This window comes from Sapajus apella, unplaced genomic scaffold (assembly GCF_009761245.1).
Source record: "Sapajus apella isolate SASKATOON/1434 unplaced genomic scaffold, GSC_monkey_1.0 scaffold52, whole genome shotgun sequence".
In the NCBI taxonomy this organism is placed as follows: domain Eukaryota; kingdom Metazoa; phylum Chordata; class Mammalia; order Primates; family Cebidae; genus Sapajus; species Sapajus apella.
The window spans coordinates 13,593,597-13,621,326 of record NW_022436992.1 but is presented as its reverse complement, the minus strand read 5'-3'; the positions used below and the strand labels follow the sequence as shown (position 1 = coordinate 13,621,326).

Genomic DNA, 27,730 nt, shown 5'->3' with positions numbered 1-27,730 from the left:
ATTCTTCAAATCCCCAACAAATAGGATCACAGTGACCACCCCAAACACTTACTCAGGGTCATGAACTCAAACAATTCCACTTCTAAGACTCTTTTCCTAGGATGTATGAATAATGCATTTGCTCCCAATTTTATGAACCCCAAACTAACCTCATCAGGAAAAGGAGAAACAGCCATAATAAATCCCACCCGTATATGTCCTCCCTCATTCAGGTGACCATGGTTCATGTTAAAGACACACAGAGGCCTGCTGCACACCTAGATCCTAAAGGAGCTGGTTCTGACGCCTTCCGATCTGTGTCCGCTGTAGAGTGACCAGCTTTGTCTGCTGTTGTCAAAGCCTTGGCATAATGCGTCAACAGATAAGAGAGGGAGGTTTCTCATTACGATTAGAAATATTATTCTTTAAGTCCATAGGTAATACAGAGTAACTTCAAAGCTCCTTTCTGACTAAAACAGATCTTTACAAGATTTCACATTTTATGGTTATATAAGGTAACAGAACATGAGATTATTATTTCTTTAATCACAGTGGCAGCCTTCTTAAAAATTTATTAAGTCTCATAGAAAATAGCAACTCTATCTTAAATTAAAGCATCTTAAAGAACACTTTGGAAAAATAACATTTTCAAGAATCGATTTTTAGTAAAAGAAAACCTGGCAAATTTTTTTACGGTTATTCATTTTCCTACTATTCAAGTTTCCGTATCAGATAATGGACAGAACTGATTCTTCATTTAACACCCTTTCAGAATAATTATTTAAAACTTGCAATAAGATGGACCATCTTGTTCTATTTAAGTTAGGCTTATTATAGTTTGCGTTTTCTTTTTTTCCCTCAGCCTCTGAATTTTCTTATTTTATTATCATGATTAATTAGTAGTCTGACTTTTTGAATTAGAATTGGTTAATAACATAAGAAAAGAAAAAGTCAGGTATACTAAAGTTACTACATTTATTGAGAAAAGAGAAAATAAAATTGAAATAGTAAAATATGAGCCTTTATTCTAATCCAACTTCTCAAGTACAATTTAATCTCCTTAACCTACATTATTGCAATGGAGCTCAATATTTAAAAGTCAATATCATTGTTATTCAATGATGTTTTCAAATCTTGTAAAAAGTGTCATTCTGGCAGATTTCCCAGAAGAGATTTAAACCAAGCTTTCTCTGGAATCTTACCTAGAATTTCATTTGTTTGTGCTCTTGGACAATTAAAAATGAACTTTTGGTAAATTACCAAAGTTTACATAGCAGTACAAGGTAGTCTTTCAATTGTTCATGGATTTTTTTTCCAGAGATGTGACTGTTCTTGTGATGGTATTTGGCGTCAGCACCATTATTGAGGAGCTGTTCAATTAAATATTAAGCACATCACTAACAAATGAAGAAAAATGAGATTGTTTCCCTTTGTAAAGATCAGCTGTGGGGCCGACTTACATCCCTGAGCTGTGAGCATCTTTACATGAAGCAATCAAAATGTCAGTTTCAGGTACAGGTTACCCTGAGACATAAAACTGTAATTTCAGTCCTTGCTCCTCTCACATAGAGCATTTTCTTCTGAACTGCAGACTCACTGCTGTGGCTGCACCACATCCAGGCTGGGGGTGACTCAGGTTTCACTCAGAGTTGGCAAGAACCTGGAAGCCCTGATAGAACTTGATTCAACATGACCAGGGAGACTTTGTGAAAAGAGTTTTCCTAGGCATCACTTGGAAAAACATTGTGTAATATTATTTTTTATTTGTTCTGTGTCATTACCAGAGGAAATTCTTCTTTAGAAGAGCCTGCTGGTGAATCTTGTATATGTGAGGCGATTATGATGGGATATATCCCAGATTGAGCAGTTTGTCACCAGGAATTTTATATTCACTGGCTGAGACATAACATTCTTGCCCCCTTTCCTCTTCTTTACGCTGGACTCTTGGCTCTAAATGTAGAGACTCACATCATTCTCCCTGTGAGGTCCTTGGATAGAGTGCTCTTACGGGGTTCACTCACCAGGTGCCAAGGTAGGGGAGGTTCTAACACTTGCATTGCACAATCTTGAACGGTTATCCTGGAAACAGCAGATACCAGGCAACCCTGCAGCTGGCTCAGGAGCTCTTTGTATTTGCAGACCCTCTGCCCGTCAGTGGTTGTGGGATGGGGCTGTTTTCTTCTCTAGATTGACTGTGAGTGAGCCATGCAGGATGGCATTCACCTCCCAGAGATGCATCCTAGAAACACATTTCTTCATTGTCAGGGTCCTTGTGCTTTCTCAGTGTGACATGCACTACACAATGTGTCCCTGCCCAGGGTCCCAACTTTCACAGTCAGAGCCTTCTTCCCTTGACCACAGGCAAACTGGACTTGAACTATGTTTGTTTTGTTCCAATGAACATTTTACGTCACAGTGTTCCCAGAAGAGCCATTGCTCCTACACCACTGACCCTTTCCACCCCGCTGCACCCACCAGGTGATTTGCATATTGTCCCCTAGGGAGGACCTTCCCTTGTGACTGTGGGATAAAAGCTCAGCTCTAACCTTGCCTTGACTGATCAGGACTCCTCAGCTCACCTTCTCACAATGAGGCTCCCTGCTCAGCTCCTGGGGCTGCTAATGCTCTGGGTCCCTGGTAAGGAGAGGATTAAAATGCGGTGGGAAAATGAGGTGGGAAGGTGAGCTCTGGGGGCTCCACAGCTTCCTATATTTATTTCAACCATGTGTTATAGGCACATAGTCTATGTTTCAGGAAAGATAATTCATATTTTTGTTTTATGAATAATCAGGAATCCCCTTCCAGGAACAATGACCAGTGCTCTGATTCAGATTTTGAAAATAATGCGTTTCCTGCTGGCTAGTAAATGATGGGTTTGAGAAATTATACTTTTCATGATATAAATTACAACTTGAAAATATATGTAACTGTAAATCAATATCTTAATTGATATCATGAAAGTTGCTCATAATGTGTCTATATAACCTTGCACTTCTCTGTTATTATTTCAGGATCCAGTGAGGGTATTGTGATGACCCAGACCCCACTCTCCCTGTCTGTCACTCCTGGAGAGCCGGCCTCCATCTCCTGCAGGTCTAGTCAGAGCCTCTTTGATAGTGAAGATGAAAGCACCTATTTGGATTGGTACCTGCAGAAGCCAGGCCGGTCTCCACAGCTCCTGATCTATTTGGTTTCCAACCGGGCCTCTGGAGTTCCAGACAGGTTCAGTGGCAGTGGGTCAGACACTGATTTCACACTGAAAATCAGCCGGGTGGAGGCTGAGGATGTTGGGGTTTATTACTGCGTGCAAGGTATAGAGCTTCCTCCCACAGTGGTACAACCCCGAACAGAAACCTCCCTGCTGGGTGTCCCAGATGCTCACATGTGCTGCTTGTCTGGGGAGCAGCTCAGCAGGGTCTCTGAGTCTGCAGAAGAGGAAGTTGTTGGAGAATTCAGGGCAGAGTTTGCTGCTGAGGACTCTGGGACGACAGGTGCATGCCACTAAGCATGGCTAATCTTTGTATTTTATGTAGAGCCAGTGCTTCGCCATGTTGCCCAGCCTGTTCTCAAACTCATGGACTTCAGCCACCCACTTGACTTAGCCTCCCAACGTGCTGGGAGTATAGGTGTGAGCCATTGCACCAGGTCAGCACCCCTGTTTATGTTCCTGTCACCTGCCACAGCCTTGACTCTCACAAGCAACAGGAGAGCAGGGCCCTGTGAGTAAAAATTTGGGGCAAAACGGAAAGAAGAATGGAAGCTCATCTTAATCCTCCTTCCTTGCCTACATTTATTTAAATTTATTGAGCAAAACAGCCAGATAACTGATCATTTCTTACAAAACATGTAGAGTACATCTTACGGTTTAACAGTTTTGTATACATGTTAGAGGAAATATTTGTTTATATGTGAAATTGGCATTTTCCCACTTTTTAAATTCCTGCTTCTTCTATTTACCATTTGTCTGCACTCCCTGAGACAGTAGAGACAGGACTTTCCACTAGTTCTCCTCAGAGGGAGCTGGCTGAGGACAACCAGCAACATCCTGGTTGTGAGTGTCAAATAGATTTTGTAATTTCATAGCAGACACAAGATCCTAATACTAAAACTCTTTGATTACAATTACCTCCTGTGGATTGAAAAAGGAATTTCTGAAATTTTGAAAGTTGGTTTTAAAAATAATATGTGTATACTGGAAGATGCAGTATACTAAAAATGTGGTATTTTCCATGGATCACTGAGAAAATACAGGATGATGTAAACTTTTTTTTATTTTCTAAAGAATAGAATTTGAGATTGGGCAGACTGCAGGAATGGGAGCATGAAGAGAACACAGGAGAGGTCAGCTCTTGTTCAATTACACAGCCCTTGACTTATGGTGTATGGGGATGTGGCTGATGGTGGCCTTGGCGGTTGATGATATAGATCCAAAAAGGGGCCAAATATGTTTTTGTGAAGAACCACAGAGTTGAAGAGACTGCTTCCTGGCCTTTCTGGGTGGAGCCTGTGACACTGGGAGTCTCACAGGAAAGTAATGCTGTGAGTAAGTATTTAGGTCTGTGATCACCGAAGGTTTAGAGGAATCCCCGCACGAGGAGACCTGAAGCCATGTCACTCAGTCCTGGTTAAATTGCAACAGCCAAGCAGAGCTTCTGAAACTTATTCTGCCCCTAGAGGAGGTCTAGCAGAGACCACTGGTTGGGTCTGGAGATGTCACAATCACCGACATGCTGAGCAGAAGGTCCAGCAGGGCCTATACCATCATGGGGGCAGTGCTGATGCAGACCGATGTCCATGATTCAGACATGTTTTTTGGATGCTCTGTGCAGTTTTGGGGATTTGGAAGAATAGGCTGAGTCTGTGGGAGATTTATGCTCTTCTAGCTCATCACCTCCAGCCTGCCTGATGACTCAGACCTCAGCAAATGCCACATGCAGGACACAGGCCATGTATAGAGGCTGCCCTGAGCAACACCTCAGTGCCAATCCAATTCATTTTTCCCAGGAGATCTCCTCTGCCTGTGCCAAGACAGAGCTTGTGTTCACATGCAAACTTGGCAGATATGGCAGGAGGACAAAATGCCAGGCGAGGATCAGCTCAACTAGAAGGGGTTCTATCCACTTTGGAATTTTAGGTCACTTAGTTCTCATTTCTTCCACTGTTCTCTGGTGTTATTAATATAAACTTTTGTACTGTTTTCTCTTCAGGCTCTTGCAATGGTTCTTTTAGCCTTTCAACCCCTATATCATAGTCCGAGAATAAGAGGATTCCTTTTGAAACTTACTAGTCATTTACAAATGATTGTCTAGGTATTAAATTATTATAAAAAAGTAATAAAATGTTTTGAAATAAGTAAATGTATAATTTTTACATGATATAGTCATTACCTGAAAATAAATCTGACTCTCATATTCTAATAAGTGATGGGATGAAAAAAGCATGCTTTGCATGGTGTCACTTAAAATAATTCCTCAAAAATACTTGTTAACTAATCGTGGGCATATCAGTTCAATTTCATGAGGTACATGATCAACGTAATGAATTATTTGTACCAAAAGGACAAATTATCTTTTTGCTGGTTAAAATAATAAACCCCACCAGAAATCATTGTCTATTGTACGATGATGGAGTCCATGGTGAGTGAAGTAAAATTGTATCCCCAAGCAGAAATATCAAAAATAAATAAATAATGAAAACATGGTATACAGGAAAGAATTTGTCACCCATACAAAGGAAGACATGTCTTCAGAGTACTTTTGTACACATATTCACAAGTGAGAACACACATCCAACAAAAATTGTTGATTTCACTCCCACAATCAGCAGTGTGGAGACTAAAGATAGTACAATTAAAATTACATTCTTAACCCAAAATTCCAACAAAAAAGAATAGAAAGTTTACAGAAAAGAGTTTGTAAAATAATAAATGGCAGGTCTACAGAAGGTATTCACAAGTGAGAAAACATATCTAGCTAAAATTCTAGGGATTTTACCACCGCAAATACCACTTTGGAGCCTGGAGATGCTACACAGTCTCCTGTGAGCAGGACACCAGAACCTACACAGTGTGATGGCCTCAAATACATACCTCAAAGGAAGTTCAGCCTCTCACTGTGGCAGGAGCAGCTGTGGTGCCAGGGGATGCGTCTCCAGCAGTTGGAGTTAGGTGGGCTCAGGGAGATGAGTGCAAAGCCTTTGAGGAAGGAAGAGGCCGTGAGGCCACAGTCACAGGCACAGATTCGTTCTCTGTGTGAACAGGGCCAGGGTCCTCCAGGATGCTTTCCAGAGTCTCCTCCTTCCTCCACACTTAGGGCACTCAAGCATCACAGACCCTCCAGTGTTGGCTGCCACATCCTCCCCGGAGCAGCCACTAAATTTCCCTGCTGTCCTCATGGCTGCAGGGATGCTCAGTCATGTCACTGTGAGGGGACCCTAGTGTGTCCTTTCCTCACCTGCTGCCACTGATGACCTTCATGACGCTTCTACATGCCTTTGTCAAGTGACACCATTCTAACCAACCATCAGGAGGATGGAAAGCCGCCTGCGCTGAATGACGTTTGGTTTATGAGCACGTCAGAGCTCACCGGAGTCGTATGTGTGTGCAGCTCATAATAATATCACAAAGGAAACCTGTTTTGACTTTCCCTGACTCCTCACTCTCCCTGAGCAGTTACTCACTCTGCCCGTCCACTCTAAGACTTTCTTCTTGTGAAGCTGCTAAAGGTGTTTTCATTTGGAGACTGATATAATTCTAATGGTGGAATACGAGATGTGTGCTTGTCACATCCTCACATTTCTAAGAATAAAAGGCCCTTCTTTTGAGTATCATTTTTCTTATTTTTCTAGTTTGTGAAGATTACATTTCCAGTGATTAATGTGAAAACTTCTTTGCTGAAATGCATTCATATTGCTATAAATTAACTGCTTTTTTGCATCCCATAAATTTGGATATGTGATGTTTACTTTCAGACCAAAATACTTTATAATTTACATTTTTGTTGTTTCTTTGCCTCATTACATTTCGTAGTACTTTAGTTTCAAAATACTTGGGTTTTAATTGACAATTAAAAAAAAATTAATTTCAGCATTTTCAGTGGCTTTATGGGTATGAGGGTTTTTTAGTTACAGTGATGAGTTATACAGTAGTGAACTTTGAGGTTTAGTTACCCATCACCTGAATAGTGTAGCTTCTGCCCACCAGGTATTTTTAAATTCCTCCTCCATCTCCCACCAACCCCATTCTTATAACTTTCTGTTTCTGATTTCTAATACAATTCCCTTAGTTGTGAATAATATATTTTGTATGATTTAATCAGCTTAATTTTATTGAAATATCCTGTGGTCACAAATACAATGTATCATTAACAAATGTTTTGAAAAGACCGTGGAATCTGCTGTGGTTTGGTGGCGTGTTCTGTAAGCATCAACCTTGTCCAGTTGGTTGATAGCATTGTTTCAGTCGTCTGTATCCGCACTGGCCCAAGGGTCAGGGCTGTTTGCACTGCAACCTGGACCTGCTGCAGAGCCCTTTTCTACCCTGAGTCCCACTTACAATGGACAGATATTCATGTCACCTGGTGGGCCAAACCTGTATTCCATGGGGTAGAATATGTAGCCTCCAGAAACCAAAAAAGTTCTACTTGGGGCTTCCTTATTTTAAAGATAAAGCCACTCATTGAAAACACTGGAATAAAATAAATATTCCTGTCATCCTGAACTCTAATTATCTTTGTGTTGATGTAGCACATATTACAAAGGCCTTATTAATGGGGACACCATTTAGTGCCATTTGATGGCAGCTGTAGAGATGAATGCCCAGATTCAAGGTGCAGGGCAATACCGGCTGGGGGAAATCAGCCTCCCCACTACAGCCACAATATGACTAGGCAGCCACAAAGACTTCCCAAGTTAATTTCTGATTATTTTCATGGTCTTGGTGCAGTATCTGGACTTGTTCTCTAATGAGGAGGGTCTAAAAATTAGTATCCTTGATTCTGCTACACCAACTTTCATCTGGTCTTTCTCTCAGTCACTCACCAGGGCACTCAAGGAAAATTCTCCATCTATACTATTATTTTCTTTCAAATTCTAGACAAAATGTTGATTTTTGATTTGCCTAGCAAGGTAAATATTTTAATGCTATGAATATGGTCATTTAAATCCTATCTTTATCTCAGTCTTTATGCAAATGTTAACATGGGACAAATTTCATAATAGGTTTCTCATTATTTCCCTTTTCCTCTGCAATTTCTGAGTAAGATGATCCTCTATGAGAAAATCTATGAAGTTAATTTTAACCCAAGACAAAATAGTTATATTGAAATTTAATACCTTCAGAAGCCTGAAACAAAAGATACTGCTCTTGATTTATGGCTTACTTAGGATTATCATTGACTAGTAAATATTTGCTTTAATTTTCAAAAGAATCAATAGGCTTCTTCCTTTCATTTTGCCTTACGTAAATAAATTTAGTATAAACTGTTTTCCTGGAGTAACAAATTAGTAAACCTTCTTATTTTCAGTTTTAATTTCTACCTAGGGCTGCTAGGATTCCAGAATACAAAAGAAACCATTTTCTAGGTTGAGGATGTTTCAAATTTACTAGGGTAAGAATATTAAATATTATTAAGATCCAGCTGAATTAGTTTCTAGCAAGAAGTTATGTTTCTAGTTTTTTGTTAAACATAATAGTTTTATTCCTGACTGCGATGGGGGGTTAGAATTTATTTTACTTTATTACTGATGCTTCTTTTTTTTTTTTTTTTTTTGCTAGTAGGTATTTTAGAAGAGCTAATATCTAGAAGTATTTCAAAGTAAGGGCAATTGGTTCTTCATAGAGCATTTACACTTGGGTGATCCTTAGCTCTTGCCCAAGAATGACCAAGTGATAATAAAGTTTATTACCATGATGTGAAGCTGCTGCTTCCAGAAGGGCAGAGTCACTATTTCCAGCTATCAATGAAGACTGCATTATTATAATTCATTTTTATTATAAGACAAAAAATGAGCACTAAATACTTTATTCAGCTCTTGTCTGTTTCCTTTTCTGTACTTTTGATTTTTATTAGCAGGTGATGAAAAGAAGCAGTTAAAAGAGAAATTCAGTTGATTTTTAGGAATCAGTTTGAGTTAATTTGATCCCTAATTTTTCTCAAGAGCCTTAACAACTTTTAGTTGTTTCTTAAAACCATTTAATATGAAAAAATATGAGAATAAGAACTCTCAAATTCTATTCTCATGTTTTGTTTTATTTTGCTTTTTAACAGGTAAACTATCTTACCTAAGTTAAAAGCAAATAAGTCATTTCACTTTGTTGTCTGGTTATATTCATTCAAATTCTCATATCTAGTGCTGCTTCTATTACAGTTTAAAAGGCTAGAATCCCCAATTCAGAACCTAAAACCTTCTCAGGGTCTTCACTCCCCATTTCTAAATGGTCTAGAAGGCCAACTTCACATTGAAAGAATAGAAAAAAATTACTAACCTCTCAGGCAAGTTGTGGTTTTATGGAGACCTATTTTGAAGACAGACACCCCTTTTTTCAAGACTGTGAATGCAAAGGGAATTTATGAGACACAGAATGCTCAAGAAGAAAACAGACTCATCCTTCATTTTATGTAGTTAGTTGGAGACTGTGGTGGATTCTGCAGAGGTATTGGTAAGTACAGAGGAAAAGCGCACCACTTAATCTCACCGCTATATGGATAGTTTGATAGGATTTCTAAAAACCTTTTCCAAGAAAAAGTAAAGACCAGAATTCAAACATTTGGAAACAGGTTCAGATGAGACAGATCAAGAACGGGGTCTGAAGATTCAGAAAAGTCCAACATGTAAACAATGTGGTTTCTTTCCATGTTTGGAGAGAGAGATTCTCAGAAGCAGAAGATACACATTTATGAAGCCTACTACGTTTCCTGAGCTCTCTCTCTGTGTTCCAGAATTTATTCATGAATCTATACGCCAGTGAGTGACAATTTTAGTCAGTGAGATAATGCAGACAGCTGCAATCCCAGGTGCCTGGGAGGCAGGAATCCATTCACAGGACCTACAGCTTCACAGATGAAAGTTCCCTTTGTGGGTGACTTGGTCTTAATTCCCATCCAAGCACAAACTCTCACCATTAGTTTAAAAGAAGGTTCATTGAGGCTAAGGTAGGAAATATGCCTCTGTGTGCCTCAGCCTCATGCATAGCCATGTGGGTTTGCACTATCTGGACTAATACAGTCTGTAGAACAAAGTCTATGCAATATGCAACCGTAGTTTATTAATGAGAATGCTATGTTGTTTATTTCAAAACTGTAGGCTTATTTCTCAATGGTCTGTTCCAAACTCGAATTTTAAAATGTAATTGTTTTGAAATCAGCCCAAATAAGAATGTTTTTAAACTTTCAGAAAATACTTGCTCTACGTGTCCAGAAAACCTCACCCATATCTGCTAGCAATAGGTAAGATAAGCCCCAGTTTATGAAAACCTTGAACTTGGTACTACCCTCTGTAGCTCACTGATGCAGAAACTCCCCACTGTGCTGCTGTGTGGCATCCCCTAGCTGCACAGCCCCTTCTCTAGCATCCAACCCATTTTGAGAAATAACCCTGGCACCTTATTGTCTGGACTGTCTCATGCTGGGAGGGACCTCTCTCTGCAAATCAGTCAAAGCTTCACTCAATAGAGGTCATGCATGCTACTGCTTCTGTGGTCATCTCTTTTCTTGTGGTTAGCCCACAAATCTGTCAACCCCACTGCAAACATGATCACAGTGTCCACCTCATAAACACTGACTCCCAGTAATGAACAAAAACTATTCCACTTCCAAGACTCTCTTCCAAAGTCATTTCAGAAACACCATTACTTTCAATTTTATGGATCCTAAACTAACTGCATGAGGAAAAGGAGACACAGCCACACTAAACCCCACCTGTGGAAGTCTTCTCTCATTCAGGTGACCATGGTTCAGATTAGAGACACACGAGGCCTGCTCCCACCATGGTTCAAATGGAAACTGTTCTTAAACCTTCTTGTCTGTGTCCACTGTGGAGCGACCAGCTTTGTCTGCTGTTGTGAAAGCCTTGGCATCGTGTGTCAACAGACAAGAGAGGGAGGTTTCTGTTCAGAATTAGTAATATTGTTCTTTAAGTCTGCTGGTAAACTAGGGTAATTTCAAAGCCATTTTCTGGCTAAAAAACATTTTACAAGATTTTATGTTTTCTGGATATGTCAAGCTACAAATTATGAGATTTTGATTAAAATTCTCAGTGGTAGCCTTCTTAACGGTTCATTAATTCTCATAGAAAATAGCAATGCTCTCTTAAATTCAAGCAACGTTAATGCTTTGTAAAGATAAAACTTTCAAGAATTGGCTTGTAGTAAAAGAAAACATGTCATAAAAGAAGACAATTTTTTTAATGTTATTTACTTTCCTGCAGTTCAAATTTTTGTATTAGATAACAGATAAAACTGATTAGTTATTGAACACCGTTTCAGGATAATTATTTTAAACTAGCAATAAAAAGGGCCATTTTGTTCTATTTTAGTTAGGCTGTTTATATTTTATGTCTCCTTATTCTACTCCTTCAGCTTCTGATGTTTCTTTTTTTCACTATCATGATTAAGATTCTGACCTTTGCAACAATAAGAAGCAGATCAGAATTTGTTGACATCATAAGAAAAAAGTCGAGTACACAAAATTTGAAAAATTTAATAAGAGAAAAGAGTAAATAAAATTTTCACAGTGAAATATGAGGCTATTATGTCAATCCTATCTCGTAGCTACAGTTTGATATCGTCAGCCCACATCATTGCCAGGGAGTACAACATTTGAAGGTCAATATCATTTTTACTGAATTATCTTTTCCAATCCTATTAAAAAATGATATTTTTGTAGATTCCTCAGAAGATACTCAGACCAAGCTTTCCTCTGGAATCTTACCTACAATTGCATTTATTTGTGTTCCTGGGCAATTAAATATGACTTTGTGTTAAATTACTCAAGGTTACATAACACTGCAAGCTACTTTTCATTGTTCCTGGATTTTTTTTTTTTCCAGGAATGTGACTGTCCTTGTGAAAGTATTTAGTGTTGGCACCATTATTCAGGATCTGTTCAAGGGAATATTAGGCACATCACTGACAAAGAATAGTGGGGTCGTTTTTCTGTTTAGTGATAAACTGTATGGTATATTCACATCTCTAACCTGTGAGCATTTATACATAAAGTCAAGAAAATATCAATTACAGGTACAGCCTACCCTGAGACATAAAACTGTGGATGTAGTCATTTCTCTGTCTACATAGAAAATTTTCTTTTGAACTGTGGACTCACGGCTGTGGCTGCACCACATCCAGGCTGGGGGAGACTCAGGTCTCACTCAGTTGACAAGAACCTGGAAGCACTGACAGAAACTGATTCCACATGACCAAGGAGACTGTGTGGGAAAAGCTTTTCTAATCACCACTTTGAAAAACATAATGCAAAGTTATTTCTTATTTGTTCTGTATCATTAACCTAGAAGATTCTTCCCTTAAGAGAGCCCTCTCGACCATACAAGGTAGCTCACACCTGTTATCTCAGCACTATAGGAGGCCCAGGCAGGCAGATCTCCTGAGGTCAGGAGTTCAAGATCAGCCTGGTGAACATGGTGAAACCTCATTTCTACTAAAAAAAATAAAGAGCCCTCTGGTTAATCTTGTATACATAAGATGACTATGATGGGTTAGATCCCAGATTGAACAACTGGTCTCCAGGACTTTTATATTTACTGCCCGAGGCATAAAATTTTGTCTCTTTCCCTTTTTCTTACATTGGGCTTTTGACTCTACATGTAGAGGCTCACATCATTCTCCCTGTGAGGCCCTTGTACAGATAGCTCTTATGCAGTACATTCACCAAGTGTCAGGGTAAGGTAGATTCTAACATTCGAATTGAATATTCTTGAACAGTTGTCCTGGAAACAGCAGAGACCAGACAGCCCTTGAACTGGCTCAAGGCTGGTTTTTATTTATAGGCTGTCAGTCCAGCAGTGATTGTGGGGATGGGACTGTTCCCTTCTCTAGATTGACTGGGAGGAAGTCAAGCCAGATGGTACTCACCTCTCAGAGATGCATCCTAGACACACATTTCCAAATGGTCAGGGTTCTCTTTCTTTCTTAGAGTCATGCAGTGACTCTAAGAAACTGTGTCCCTACAAAAGGTCCCAACTTTCACCTTCAGATCCTTTATCCCTTGATTGTGGGCAAACTTGACTGAATCTATTGCTGTTTTGCTCCAAGGGACATCTTATATCACATTATTCACAGAAGAGACATTCCCCCTGCCCCATCAGCCTTTTCCACACCACTGCACCCACCAGGTGATTTGCATATTGTCCCCTAGGGAGGATCTTTCCTTGTGAGTCTGAGATAAAAGCTCAGCTCTAACCTTGCCTTGACTGATCAGGACTCCTCTGTTCACCTTCTCACAATGAGGTTCCCTGCTCAGCTTCTGGGGCTGTTAATGCTCTGCGTCCCTGGTAAGAAAAGAAAGAGATGAGGGAGGAGAACTGGGTGGGAGGTGAGCTCTGTGGGCTTCACGGCTATACTTGTTTATTCCAATAATGTGAGAGTCACATGGTCTATGCCCCAGAGAATGGAATTCATGTTTGTCTTGTAAGATTCACCTTCAGGGAATGGTGACCAGTGCTCTGATTAAGAACTTGAAAAAAAAGAGCTCCCTTCTGACTAGTAAACAATGAGTTTATTTTAGAAAGTCTACTTTTCATGATATGAACTGAAATTTGAAAAATGTAACTGTAAATATCACAAAAGAAATCGTGAAATTTGCTCGTAATGTGTCTATATAATCTTGCAGTTCTCTGTTATTATTTCAGGATCCAGTGGGATATTGTGATGACCCAGACTCCACTCTCCCTGACTGTCACCCCTGGAGAGCCGGCCTCCATCTCCTGCAGGTCTAGTCAGAGCCTCCTGCATAGTAGTGGAAACACCTATTTGGAGTGGTACCTGCAGAAGCCAGGCCAGTCTCCACAGCTCCTGATCTATAGGGTTTCCAACCGGGCCTCCGGAGTCCCAGACAGGCTCAGTGGCAGCGGGTCAGGCACTGATTTCACACTGAAAATCAGCAGGGTAGAGGCTGAAGATGTTGGAGTTTATTACTGCATGCAAGCTATACAAGATCCTCCCACAGTGGTACAACCCTGAACGGAAACCTCCCTGCTGGGTTGACCCAGCTGCCTACATGTGCTGTTTGTCTTGGGGAGCAGCTGAGCAGAGTCTCAGGGTTTTCAGAAGAGAAGGCTGTTGGAGACGTCAGGGCAGGTTTTGCTGCTGAGGACGCTGGTCCATGAGAGGCTCAGCAGCACCTCAGGTCCCACATGTTAAGGCCCCACCAGTGGCCACAGCCTGGGGAAGGCATCAGTAGGAGGAGAATTCATGGGGCCCACATGTCCTGTGAGCAACCAGCTATGATGAAGGGAGAGTGAATGAAAACCCACATCCTCACCTTCTCTGTCTTGCCCACATTTGTCAGGCACATGCAGCTGTCAGAATAACCAACTATGGATGTAGTTTAGTGACAATACAAGTGGAACACATATGGGAAATGACTAGCTTGGGTTTCACTTCATACATGATGACACTTAGTCATATTGGGAAATTTATAGTCTCTCGTCTTCCTAATTCTGCTCTCTGACTCCCACTAAACTTTCCTCTCCAGTGTCTTACAGGGAAAAACATTCTACACAAGCTGTCTGCAGGAAAAATCATTCTACACAAGCTGTCTACCAGTGTTCCTATGGCTAGGAACACTTAGTAAAAATATTTAATGTTGGATTATTCAGATAGACTTTGTAAACTCCTGGCAGGGATGAGATTCTAATGTCAAAAGATTGATTATTCTTAATTATTATGATAAAAGATTCTATGATAAGTGCAATTAAAATTCTAAAGTTCCATTTCAGTTAGGTTCAAAAATTGTGTGGCAGTATTTTTATAGATATCAATCACACTGGAGCCCTCAAATTAAAAAATAAATGTGACACAATATGTTTTTAAAAATACTGATAAATGCATCATTTAGATTAAAAGGTGTTACACAGAATGCAGTTAAAGAACCTTTTGGAAGGCCGAAGCATGTTATTGGGACAGTCTAAAGGCAGCGGGTTCATTTACATTAGCATAGGAAAGAGAGAGGACAAGAGACTTTCCCAATTTAAGTCTGTTTACCGCACATCCCTTTGTCTCTAACTGTTTACTCATGTAAACTTTGTGCTGGATGGTCCTCTCAGGGGGAGCTCAAAGGGGAATTACCATTAATAGTGTTTTACTCTAGGCCTGGAACCTAAGGCTTTTATCATTTGTAAAACCACTCTTTTAACCATGTTAATTATCCAAAAGTGTGTTAACTTAGAACCTCTGTTGTAAAATCTCCACTGAATAAATGTGTGGATGGACCAGGGGTCTTGGTTGATTCACTGCATTTCACCCTCTGAAAGCAGCCCAAGACCATCTCCAGCCCACTTGAATCGCTGAATCAAGTACGAGAGTACATTTATTCATTCATCCGTTGTTGAGTCAGGGTCTGCAGGCCAGACCTCTGAAGGTGGTAGTCAATGTCTCAACCAAGTGTGGTGGGCATGGTGGTTCACGCCTGTAATCCCAGCACTTTGGGAGGCCAAAGCAGGTGAATTCCCTGAGGTCAGGAGTTCAAGACCAGCCTGGTCAATATGGTGAAACTCTCTCTCTACTGAAAATGCAAAAATTAGCCAGGCTTGATGGCACACACCTGTAATCCCAGCTACTAGGGAGGCTAAGGCAGGAAATCACTTGAAACCGGGAGATGGAAGTTGCAGTGAGCTGAGATCATGCCACTTCACTCCAGCCTGGTCAACAGAGCGAGACTGACAAAAAAAAAAAAAAAAAAAAAGGAAAAGAAAATGGAACACAAATTGTTAGTAGTATGACCTGGAGCTAAGCAATGCTATCGTCTTCTTTAGCCCTCATGTGATTGACAGCATCTAAGGACCTTGAAGTTTTGCTTTGCTGCAAGACATAAGATTAGTCCCAACCCATTCAAGATGGCTAGGTGTATTTAACAAACAAATGAACAAATAACGCTGATGTAACAAAGGGCTACACATCCAAAACAAAATCGTGAAAGTTAAGCAATCCCCTTAACCTGAGAGAAGGTACAAGGAGAATTAGAATTGGCTGGTACAAAGAAACCTCTAGTTGCAGTTGATCAACTGGGACAAGGTTTCTGTGTCTGTGCCATGGCGGTGCAGAGGCAGGCAGATGGCTGTGGTGGTGTCTGTGGCTCTGCTCTACGAGGTCACTCAGGTGGGCTGGAGACTACAACACCCTCCGTGCACAGCTCTCCTCCTTCCTCACAGCCGCTGCCCCCCCATGTATCCTCAGAAGCATGAGTGGAACAGAGTGAAGAGAAAGCTGTTTTCTTCTAAATATCAAAAAAACTTGAACATTAAAATAGGGATAAATGTTATTTTTACTCAAGTACACACTTGAGAAATCTTCCAGTGAGTAGATCTGATGATAAACCCAATTTTTTCTGCTTTAATCTTGAAAGGTATTTATATGATGCTTGAAAATAATTTTTTAGTGTAAAATTATATTTTAAGCAACTTATTTTAAGTTGTTATTTACCATTTGATAATTACTCCTAAAAATCAATTTTAAAAATGTGATCTGTTGCTCTAACTGTCCTCCACTGAAAGCAATTTGTCTTTTTAACCTTTTCAGACTCCTTTTAAGTCCTTAAACTTGCCTTTTTAAAAACAGATTTAATATGTTTAGTCAATTTATTATTTATGATGAACTTATTTATGTATTTATTTTTACTACCATAAGTTAAAAGTCCTACAAGTTGCTATACCAAAGATTGGCCTCTAGATGGCAAACAAACCCCATAATACGCAAAAGAGAAACAAGTTCTTAGAAACCCTGGGAAAGGAAGAAGGCTAGTGCCCCTTTAACAACTTGGGGCCCCTAAGGCAAGGATGGTGGGGAACATGTGGAACAACTGGAAAGGGACACCAGGGTGCGGAGTTGTGGAGAACCTGCTCTGTACTGAGACTGAAAGTCCAGCCTTGCCTCTCACCACTGCCTTGACTATGTCCACATCTGCTAAGAATTGAATAGTGTCTTCTAAATTTATGCTGAAGCCCTAATTGCTGAAGTGTAAGACATGAAATAGGGGATTATATGCATCTTTCCAACACCAGCACGAAGCTCAGGAGGGAGACTTCTTGTTTTCTCTTAGTATTTTACTAAGCAAGATTTTGCCTCTACAGCACATTTCCCTTTCCTGATTGTCTCTCTTTTAGCAGAAGACTGCCCAGGTGCTTCGCTACTGAGTCTCAGGCTCTTACCCAAAGCCCTCAGTCTAGTGTTGCTGTCTTCCTTCATGCTATTTTTCTTCTTTGTTTTCTTGTAATCATCTTAGCAATAAAATAATCACTTTTTTATTTCTAGCTATTAAAGATATTATCTTAATTACGGCGACTGCCTTCAGAATGACAAATGGACTTTCAAAATGATGTTAAGAGATCCAAATCCATGTGCTTTGGAAGTTGCATGACGCCCTGCCTAGCATGGGTGCCAGTGACTCCCCCAGAGTGCTCCATGCAGCTGGACCCACAGACTCCCTCTGTACTGTCATAACACTCACTGCCTTCTGTGAATGAGATATTCTAATAAGAATCCTGGTGGATACTATTGGAGACAGTGCCCATACAACTCCCATGAAAGCTGAGAAACAGAGGTTCCTGAAGACAATCACAGGCCTCCGGACTCACAGTTCATGTCTGTCCTCTGCAGACACCGCTTCTCTCCAGATGGCTAAGGGTTGTCATCGGCTGTGTCCAGCCCATGATTCAAATGGATGATAGGATATGACTTAATTTATCCTTCTCCCTTTAAAATTCAGGCACAACTTGACCAGCTTTCAGTATAAAAACAGAGACTTTGAGACTGACAAAGCAAACTCTTTGTAGCAAAAATATACCAACATGACAGATACCAGGCCCTGGGAGAAATCAAAGCACCTTCCTCAAGATATTTTTATTTAATGTATTTTTAAATGCCTCTGAAAAACTGTTTTTTGTGGGAAAAATCTACATTCTGTAGAGATTCCTACCCATTTTCAAGTCTCTGTCCTGACCCAGAGAGATTTAACTGAGTCCGGCACCTCTTAAGTCTTATAAGAAACAATTACAATCTATTCTCTCTGAAGCCTGCTACCTGGAGGCTTCATCTGCCTTACAAAACCTTGGCTTCACAACCCCTTTCTGTTGATTACAGGTCATTAGATAAACCTTAAAACCACCTACGAAATCTTTGAATCCACCTGTGACCTGGAAGTCCCCAACATCCATCCTCCTTTGGGCTATCCTGCCTTTCGTATCAAACCAATGTGCAGCTTACACATATTGTTTGAGAGCTTACATCTCCCTAAAATGTATAAAACCAAGCTGTAGCTCGACCACCTTGAGCACATATTCTCAAGACCTCCTGAGGCTGCATCGCCGATATGCCTTTAACTTTGACCAAATAAATTTCTAAATTGATTGAGACTTGTCTAAGATACTTATTGGTTTACAGGTAACACTGGATACACTTAGGGAAGTGAAGAGATTTATGACCTTGAGAAAAGGAGGAAGCCAGGATGTGGGGAGAGAGAGAGGGGGAGATTGTGATGCATGTACAGTACTAAAGCTAAGACTTGGTTCTGTAATGGTGTAGTACTGAGCCTTATCCCCAAATAGTGACATTTCATTCCAAGAAACCTATGTATGTATCTTTGGGAAAAGTGCTTTTGCAGGTGTAAATTAAGGAGCTTGAAACAGGCAGATAATCTTAAGCTAATCAAGTGGACCCCAAATGCGATCACAAGTGTCCTGAGAAAACAAGAAGTGGAGAGACACTTAACATAGACTGAAGAGGAGGAGGCAGTGTGAACACAGAGACAAGAGATTGCAGTGATGTGTCCACAGTTAAGCAGAGCTGAAGCCACCAGAAGGTGGAAGAGCTAAATCAGACTCTCCCCTAGAGCTTTTGAAGGAGCCAGACCCGATGACACCAAATCTTAGCCCTGGTGACACTGATTCTGGACTTCTGGTCTCCAGAACTACGGGCGATTCAATTCCTGTCATTTTAAGCTACCACATTTTTGAGAATTTGTTACAGTAGCCCAAGGACAGTAAACAAATGGGGCTCAGAGAAAATCCAGGCTAAAGGTGCTATGTTGGTTTGGAATCTCCTTGCTTAACTTTCTGATCCTGTGGGACTGTGTTAAAGAAACTTCTCTTCCTGGTGTGAGAGGGGCGTGGTTTCAAGTGCAGGAATTTCCTGGCTCTCTGCCTCAGGAGGCTAGGGCTCTTTGAGCACCTCCTCCATACGGACCAGGTAAAGTTCTTTGTCTGTCTTCTCACATGGAAAGCCAGGCAGGGCTTTTGTCCCCTGAATTCCTGCCAGAGCTCATGGAGGAGGGTGCCCCGTGACTCAGGGTTGTAAAACAAGTAGCCACTCATATCAGAGTCAAAGATCAATCAATCCAGAGAAAGTTTGAGAGAGCTCCTCTCACTGGATGAGAACATAAATGGGGAGGGAATAACTCAGGGGTTAAAACTTTAGCTGCTCCTACATGAAGGGATTCCCTCTCTGGATCCCCTCCCACAACAGCATGGGAGCTGCTCTTTCTCTCTGTGTATTGCTATTCCACAAAACTCTTTGGGTCCACGGTATTTATTCAAATGGTAAACTCATTGTGCCTCCTGGGACCATTTCCGCATTCTTTGGGGTTAGAGACGCCAAGAGCCTACTAGCCAGGTATAGCAGTTAGGATTCCTGGTTTTCACCCAGATGGCCTGGGCTCAGGCTAGACTCTCGGTGTGGGAACCAGCCAATCTGGTTGAAGTTTTACTACCCTGGTAACAATACTGGACATAAATAAATTGGTGGAACATTTTGTGACAGAAGAAACTTACATGAAACCTACAATGTACAGAGAGGAATCTGTTAGTTATAAGATAAATATTGATAATTTTACTTAAAAATGATATATGACTAGTAATATCTCACATAACATTCTGAGTTATTCAAGGATGCATAAAAGGGGTACCAGATACTCTTCTCATGTATGTGTGTGTGTGTCTATCTATACATGTATGTGCACTTCATGGTGCACCAGCTGGTTCAACCCTCAGGACACCCCTTCATATCCTTAGTGCCCCATTTCACACGTGAGAAAGACGTTCATGAGAGTACCTGGGTCATTTGCATAAAAGTCACTTGGTCAGCAGTTGTTGAAGCTCAGCTTGGAATCTAGTCTTTCTGACGTTAGCAATGTTTTTTCTACAAAGCCACACAGTCATTCCATAGAGGAACCCATAGCCTATAAAACCAGAGAAGAGACAAAGCCAGAAGTGCAGGGGGGATTTCTTAACACAAGCTCACTGCAGCCTCTGGCCCTCATCACACTGACACTCAGCTTAAACTCAGACCCTTCTGCAGTTTTGTTTACAAAGGTCAACTTACTCAAAGCCTTTACAAATACCAAGTACCTTTCTTTCAGATAAGGAAGCAGGATCACATCTTGCATGGCCCTGACCACATTTTGTCTCCTTTACTCCTGGTTCAGTCCACGCTTCTCAGATTGTGCCTTGCACAGCTAATTTCCCTCTGAATGTTAAAACACCAAACCCACAGCTCCCCCCTCTTCTCATGTGCTGTGAGAGATGACCTCCAGGCTCTCAGATACCAAGATTGCACAAGACCTAACCCAGAGATTGACTCAAGAGTCTTTCTATGGAAGAAGAATTCTGATGCCAGCTCTCCACATAGAAACATGTTTTCTGTTTCTTATTGAAATTGACAGCAAAAGACAACATAGAACTATTTGGGTGAACAGAGGACAATGATAAACTCAGAGAAATAAAAGACACCCCTTTCCCTTGCATTGATTTCCTGTTGCCGCTGTAACAAATTACCATAATCTTACTGACATAAATAAATAAGTCCATATAACACAAGTGTATTATCTTACATTTCTGGAGGTCAGAAGTCTTAATAAAGTAAAATCAAGGAGTAATAGGGCTGTATTCATTCTGGAGGTTTCGAGAGAGAATAAAATATCCAGCTTTTCATCTTTCTAATGTTCCCATATTCCTGACTACATGGCCCCTTCCTCCATTACTCCAGCATCCCTCTCCATTGTTCCAGCTCCTCTCTGGCTGTGAACCTCCATCCTCCCGTTTATAAGGATGCTTGTGATTATACTGGTCTCATCCTAATAATTCAGGATACTCTCCTGACCTGAATACTCTTAAATTAACCATGTCTGCCAAGTTATGTTTGGCATGTTCATAAGTAATAATCATAGATTCCAGATATTAGGATAATAAAATCTTCAGAGGGGTGTATTATTCATTCCACAAACAACTCTCATCATCCCCACAAATGGACTTGCCCTAAGGTAGATTAAAATTTCACAAAGCAGATTTATGTGGCAATAGACCTAGAAAAAACCTGAGACTCTAGGACTCTGATGTGTGAATGTCAAATTCTGGGGGATTCTGATTCTCTGTCTAAGTGGACTCCATGGTGTGCAGCCATTTGTGGAAGGCTTCTTTCATTTTGTGACCTCAAAAATAAGGAATCTCTGCTAAAATCAAATCTAAGGAACATTGGCAAAGGGAATTTAAATATTTCTTAAATTTTCTGACTTTCCCTATGCATTAAAAAATGAGAGCTGGCAACAATTCAAACCAAAGATTCCCTCCAAGAATGAGGATTTTTCCAGTGCCTTAGGTTGGGTCCCCCCAGTGAGAAGGAGGAGAAAGATTCTCATGCAAGCAGTATATTTACAAAGTTCAGGAAACAAGCAAGTGAGCAAGGGAAGAGAGGAGGGACAGTGAAAGGTGCCTCAGTAAGGAGCCACCTCTGAGGATAATGAGAGCTCAAGCCCACATAGAAACACAGGAAAAATGCCTCTGCTAGTCCATCTGAGAAGTGAGGGAGCTGGAGCACGTCTACACCTCCCATGTCGTTACTGATTGATAGCTGTCCTAGGGCATGCTAATTCCAGGTGATGAGGTCTGCCACATCTGCAGGCAGAGCTGCCTTCCCCAGGTTCAGTGAGAGCAGTGAGGGGCAAATACGGCCACAGAGAGTCAGCTGAAGTACAATGAATGGAAACACCAAGGAGTAGTAACAATGACTGCTAAAATTACACAGAAAGAAAAAAGTGCATTTGAATCCAGAGATGTATCTCTCTGAATCTGGTCATCTGGATCCTGGCAGTCTGTTTGGTAGCCATTTCCTTGAAATTCAGTCTCCTGGAAAAGCAGGAGGAAGTTTGTGTACAGTCTGGCCACTCCTAGTTGTGCACAAGAAATACTCCCTGGAATCCCTGAGCTTCAGTCCACTGATACTGATGTAGTTGGCTGCACTGCCCCTGCTGCTGAACCAGGCTGACAGGCACTGGGAAAGGCAGCTGTGTGAGGTATTGAGGTTCAAATTTGTGCTTGAGGTTTATCTGGAGTCAAATATTTTTTCATCTATTTGGGCAATGGCATGGCAGGAGGTGAAGACTCTCTCTAAATGAATGTGAGACAGGGAAGCTGTCATCTGGGTCAGGATGATGTCCTCACTCGCTGCTAAAGAGTAAAATAAGAGAGGGTTACATGTGGTGCACGGCAAGGACATGCACTGAGCAGCAGCTGCCCTCACTAAGAAGAAACTTCACTGACCCGACCTTTCCCCAGGGCATCCCCCTCACCTGTTCTCCAGGAAGCCATGCTGTAGAGCAGATGCACGTGAGACCCCAGAAACAGGCTTGTGGGGAGTACAGGATTACCCAGGGGATGTAGCCTTTCTCATCTTGCTTTGAAACAATTGATTATATGAGCCTAGATTGATCGAGGGTTTCAAGTTGACCCTAATTCAGGCTCCTATACTTAGGGAGTGAATAGAGATTTTAGTTGAAATAATCAGACCTGCCATCACTAGTCCACTCTCTATGCTGGTGAACCATAAGAAATCATACCCAAAGACAGGAAAGGAGATAGAATATGGAGATCATCACACCAAGAAAAAGATGCAGCCCGTTTAGCCCCTGGGCATTAAAGAGACCTATAGCTCTGGATAATAGAAGACCTATGCATGGCACAGGTATCATTTTTGTGCACCTTCCACAAATTGCTTTTCCTTATAATGCTGAGAATAACAGCTTCAGTTTATTAGTAAATTATATTGAATTTATTAAACATGTTTCTGATAAATTCTTTTTATTTTCATTTCAAAAAAGAAACAATTTCACACTGACAGAGACATTGTCAGTATAGCATTAAATACTTTTACACTCATCAGATTCCTTTGAGAATAACTGAAAATTCTGACAGCCCCACATTCCAAAACTTTATTATGAATTTTCTGCCAAAAATGATGCTTTCCTATACCTAATACAAGTATAAAATACATTATTTAATCTAGCCTTAGGTTAATTTAAAATTTTGAACTTTCACTCCAAAAATATGTTCTGTAACCATATGGCCACCAAAGAAAAGTATATTTTCTCAAGGTAAGTCTGTGCTGCCCTGATCTGACCTGGGACCCAGGGGACACTGCCCCTGTGCTGAGTTACTGAGATAGGCCAGCCCTGCAGCTGTGCCCAGCCCGCCCCATCCCCTGCTGATTTGCATGTCCCAGAACACAGCCCCCTGCCCTGAAGACTTCTTAATAGGCTGGTCACACCCTGTGCAGGAGTCAGTCCCAGTCAGGACACAGCATGGACATGAGGGTCCCCGCTCAGCTCCTGGGGCTCCTGCTGCTCTGGCTCCCAGGTAAGAAAGGAGGATACTAGAAATTCACTCAGCCCAGTGTGCTCAGTACTGCTGGAACTACAGGGAAGTCCTCTGATAACATGATTAATAGTATGAATATTTGTTTTTATGTTTCCAATCTCAGGTACCAGATGTGATATCCAGATGACCCAGTCTCCCTCCTCCCTGTCAGCATCTGTAGGAGACAGAGTCACCATCACTTGCTGGGCAAGTCAGGGCATTAGTAATAATTTAGCCTGGTATCAGCAGAAACCAGGGAAAACTCCTAGGCTCCTGATCTATGCTGCATCTAGTTTGCAAACTGGGATTCCCTCTCGGTTCAGTGGCAGTGGATCTGGGACAGAATACACTCTCACCATCAGCAGCCTGCAGCCTGATGATTTTGCCACTTATTACTGTCAACAAGTTTATAGTACTCCTCCCACAGTGTTTCAAGTCATAACATAAACCCCCAAGGAAGCAGATGTGTGAGGCAGGGCCGCCCTGGACGCTCCTTCTGGTGCTCTATCTGCTGAGAGCATTTCTCAAACTCTGTCAGGTTTTGAAAGTCATTGGGAGATTTTCATAGAGGGGACCAGGGAGGCTTCTTTGAACCCTAAGCCTCTTTCACCCTCAACCCCAGCAGAAAAGATGTAACAATGCCTGTCCTGGTTGAATAAAGAAGACAGATAAGTCCACCTGTGGAGTCTGTGCTATGGGATAATTGGAATTCATACAGCAAAAGAGAAGCCACTCTAGATATTCCAAAAAGAAATCCTTCAAGTTGAATAAATTAGCATCTAAACCACGGTCTTTTCGAAGGCTACGGTATGTTATTCATGAAGCAGGTACTAGAGACAGGGGATTCTCAGGTGATCCTCCAGAAGCCAGATTGCACCTGCCCCTGGTGGTATGGGCCGTGTACCCATGTGATGATCCTCAGACCTGTCTGGGAAGCCCAGGGCTGGGGGTGCTGATATTCTCAGCTGCCTGCTGCACCTTTCCAGGTGATTCTCCAGTTCATACCTAACTTCACATATTTTGCTTCAGGTGTCAGTGTACATGAATTCACCACTCTGATTTCCCAATCTCAGGGGATGGCCTCTCATTGAGCAACTCTAAAGAAACCATAGAGAGAAAATGGGTTTTAGAAAATGTGCTTCTAGATGTGGTAGTAACAATGGGGAATTGACAGCCGACAGGCCGATAAGGTGACTCTTTCTACAAGGCTCAAAATTTTCCAGTTACAGATTGTCTCAGAATACACTCGAATGTGCTTTCAAGTCTTACCAGCAAGTTTGGGTTCATAGCAAGAAAAGTTCATTAAGTCACAAATGAAAGAGAAAAATCAGGAAATTGTATGAAATATATCATAAGGCTATTTGTGGTAGCTCATGCCTGTAATCCCCAGCACTTTGAGAGGCTAAGGCAGGAGAATCACTTCATCCTAGGAACTTGAGATTGGACTGAGCAACATAGGAAGACTCTGTCTTTTAAAAAAAAAACAGATAGATAGATAGATAGATAGATAGATAGATAGATATAACAATCATTTGACAACCAAATAAGCCTTCCTCGACAAAAAGGCAAACAATAAGAGAAAATCCTAAACATGGATATAGCATTTTTCCCCTTAATATGAAAGTCCCTTGCTACTCAGAATTATCCAAAATTCAGCAGCACCTCAGCATCTCTGAGAGGATATTTTGCATGCTACGTAGCAGGCCCACCTCAAATTTCCTGAAAGATAATCTTAATTTTAACATAGTAACAGATGATCTATATGACGTTTAACAATATATGTTTTAGGTGATATTTTAGCTAAAGAGATTTATTTTTTTCTCAATGAGGACATTCAAAAAAATTTCCATGGAAGGTCACATGTTGAAAGCACACCCAGCTTTACTTTCAAGTTAATGCAACGTTGCATTTGAAAACATTTTGAAGATTATAAAGGTTGAAAATTATAATTATCTATCTATGGAATTATCAAATAACCTGATGTTTAAATGGAATAAACATTTTTAGAAACTTTAGTAATTATGAAGTGAAATAATCAATTAAAGTTGTGTATCTATGTTAGAGATTGTTGGACTTAATTGCATCAGGTCAGCTTGGTGTGGGATGTTGTTTATTCCTGCGACCTATAATGAGAATATTCTGTCCTGGGTAGTCACTGTCCTTTAGCCTTGTCCTCACATAAATGCAATCCATAGGCTGGAGACAAGCTCGGTTCATTGCAGCTGAACCAACCAGCTGAGCCCTGCCTTGATCAGCCAATTGATTATGACAATGAACATTCATGAATGTGAAAATAAATAGTGTAATAAAATGCTGAGTTTAAGTGGTAGATTGTCAATAATTATTATGCAAAAACAGGACAATACAGTATTTATACATCTACTTAGATAGATGCATTTTATTAAAATTGATGGCATAAATATGAATATTTATTAATCCATATATAGAGATACTAAGACAACATTTAAAACGTTAAAACTTAATACAAATAAAAACCACAAAATGTATATCATTTATGGAAAATGTACATATTTGAGTGTGCATAACATACATACTGGTACATTTATATTTTTGAAAAATGATTGACTGCAGATACATGTACACATATATATGTCTAAATAAGGCAATTTAAGTATATTATATAAGCAACATGTGCATATTTACAAATAGTTATATAAAAATTATATCTGTGAAGGTGATTTCAGTTTCCCCCCCATAAAAACACTGTGCCCAATACCAGATATGGTATCTGCTCCAGCTACAGAAATTTCCTTTATAACCTTTAGTTATAAAACACTCAACTAATGGGTGTGTACACCTTAAAGTATTTTTCTAACTCAATGGAGGGGTAAAGGGTATTAATGGTGATAACTGTCTAATTTAAAAAATTAATCATTGCATCCTGTGGAAGTCCAATCATGCTTATGCCCCGAATGATGCTACGCTGGATGGAGTTCTCATAGCTGGGTGCTGTATTGATGTCACACCACTGCCATTGTCAAGAATGCTCTGGAAGACTAGAAGTCACAATAGTGGGTAAACCCCAAGGGTAAAGTCACCGTACACTTTCCAAAGAGAGATTAGCAATTCCTTGACATTGGCAATATTGGTTTGGACAGATCATCAGGCCTCAGAAGAAACAAAACTGAAGGAATGGAGACAAAGTTGATTTGGAAGAGCTAAGACTGGACCTTTGAAAATAGGTCAAGATCAAGAACAAATGTTTCCCAAGTGAATATTCATCTCTATTCCATTACCGAGGATCTACTCTTAGTAATTAAGAGGATCCAATACTAGAACTTCAGTCAATCATCTCTCCCAGCTTTTTAAGGAAGTCACATGAACCATAAAATCCACGCATGAGCTCAACAATGTGAATTTCAGTTGACGAGGCTTGCATACCCACGGATCTTCTGAGCATTCAGCCTGCCAAGTAGCATAACCCCTCCTGAACCACTAACATTGTATCACACATCAATGGTCACACTAACAACATGTGTCAAGCAAATACAGTAGACCTAACCCAACATCTGGAGGATAGTGGTTGTTTTCCTGTATATCCATTTGCCTTTCTTGTCAGTCATGTTTCTGCCAGAATCATCACTTGGAAGATTTCTGAGTGCTTTCATCAGAGTCAAGAAATCCTTACATAATTTAGCATTAGAAGAGGCAACTTAACTATAGCAAAAAAAAAAAAAAAAGTGAAGCCACGTATGTTCATGTTGTTGTCATATGTACAGGGCCAGCTGTCCTTATAGAAAGGAGAAAACCCATTATTAGTCAGGGAAAGCCAAAACACAAACCCTTGTAATGTCAAATCACTGTGTCACCAGATGTACTGGGGGCCCTGAAACACTGAAGTGTATGACGTTGTTACCCCCATCAACAGAATGGGAAAATC

The 27,730-nt window shown here is 40.7% G+C and overlaps 2 gene segments (V, D, J or C); both read left to right on the top strand.

Annotated features, from left to right (window-relative positions):
• The first annotated feature begins 2,493 nt into the window (after positions 1-2,493).
• Positions 2,494-27,730, top strand: part of LOC116526978 — a 93,873-nt gene continuing 68,636 nt past the window's right edge. The window contains 1 exon segment of the V gene segment in view: positions 2,494-2,616. Coding sequence covers positions 2,568-2,616 — 49 coding nt within the window.
• LOC116526984 lies at positions 23,695-24,506 on the top strand. The segment is given in 2 exon segments: positions 23,695-23,829; positions 23,954-24,506. Coding segments are annotated over 2 exon segments (378 nt in total).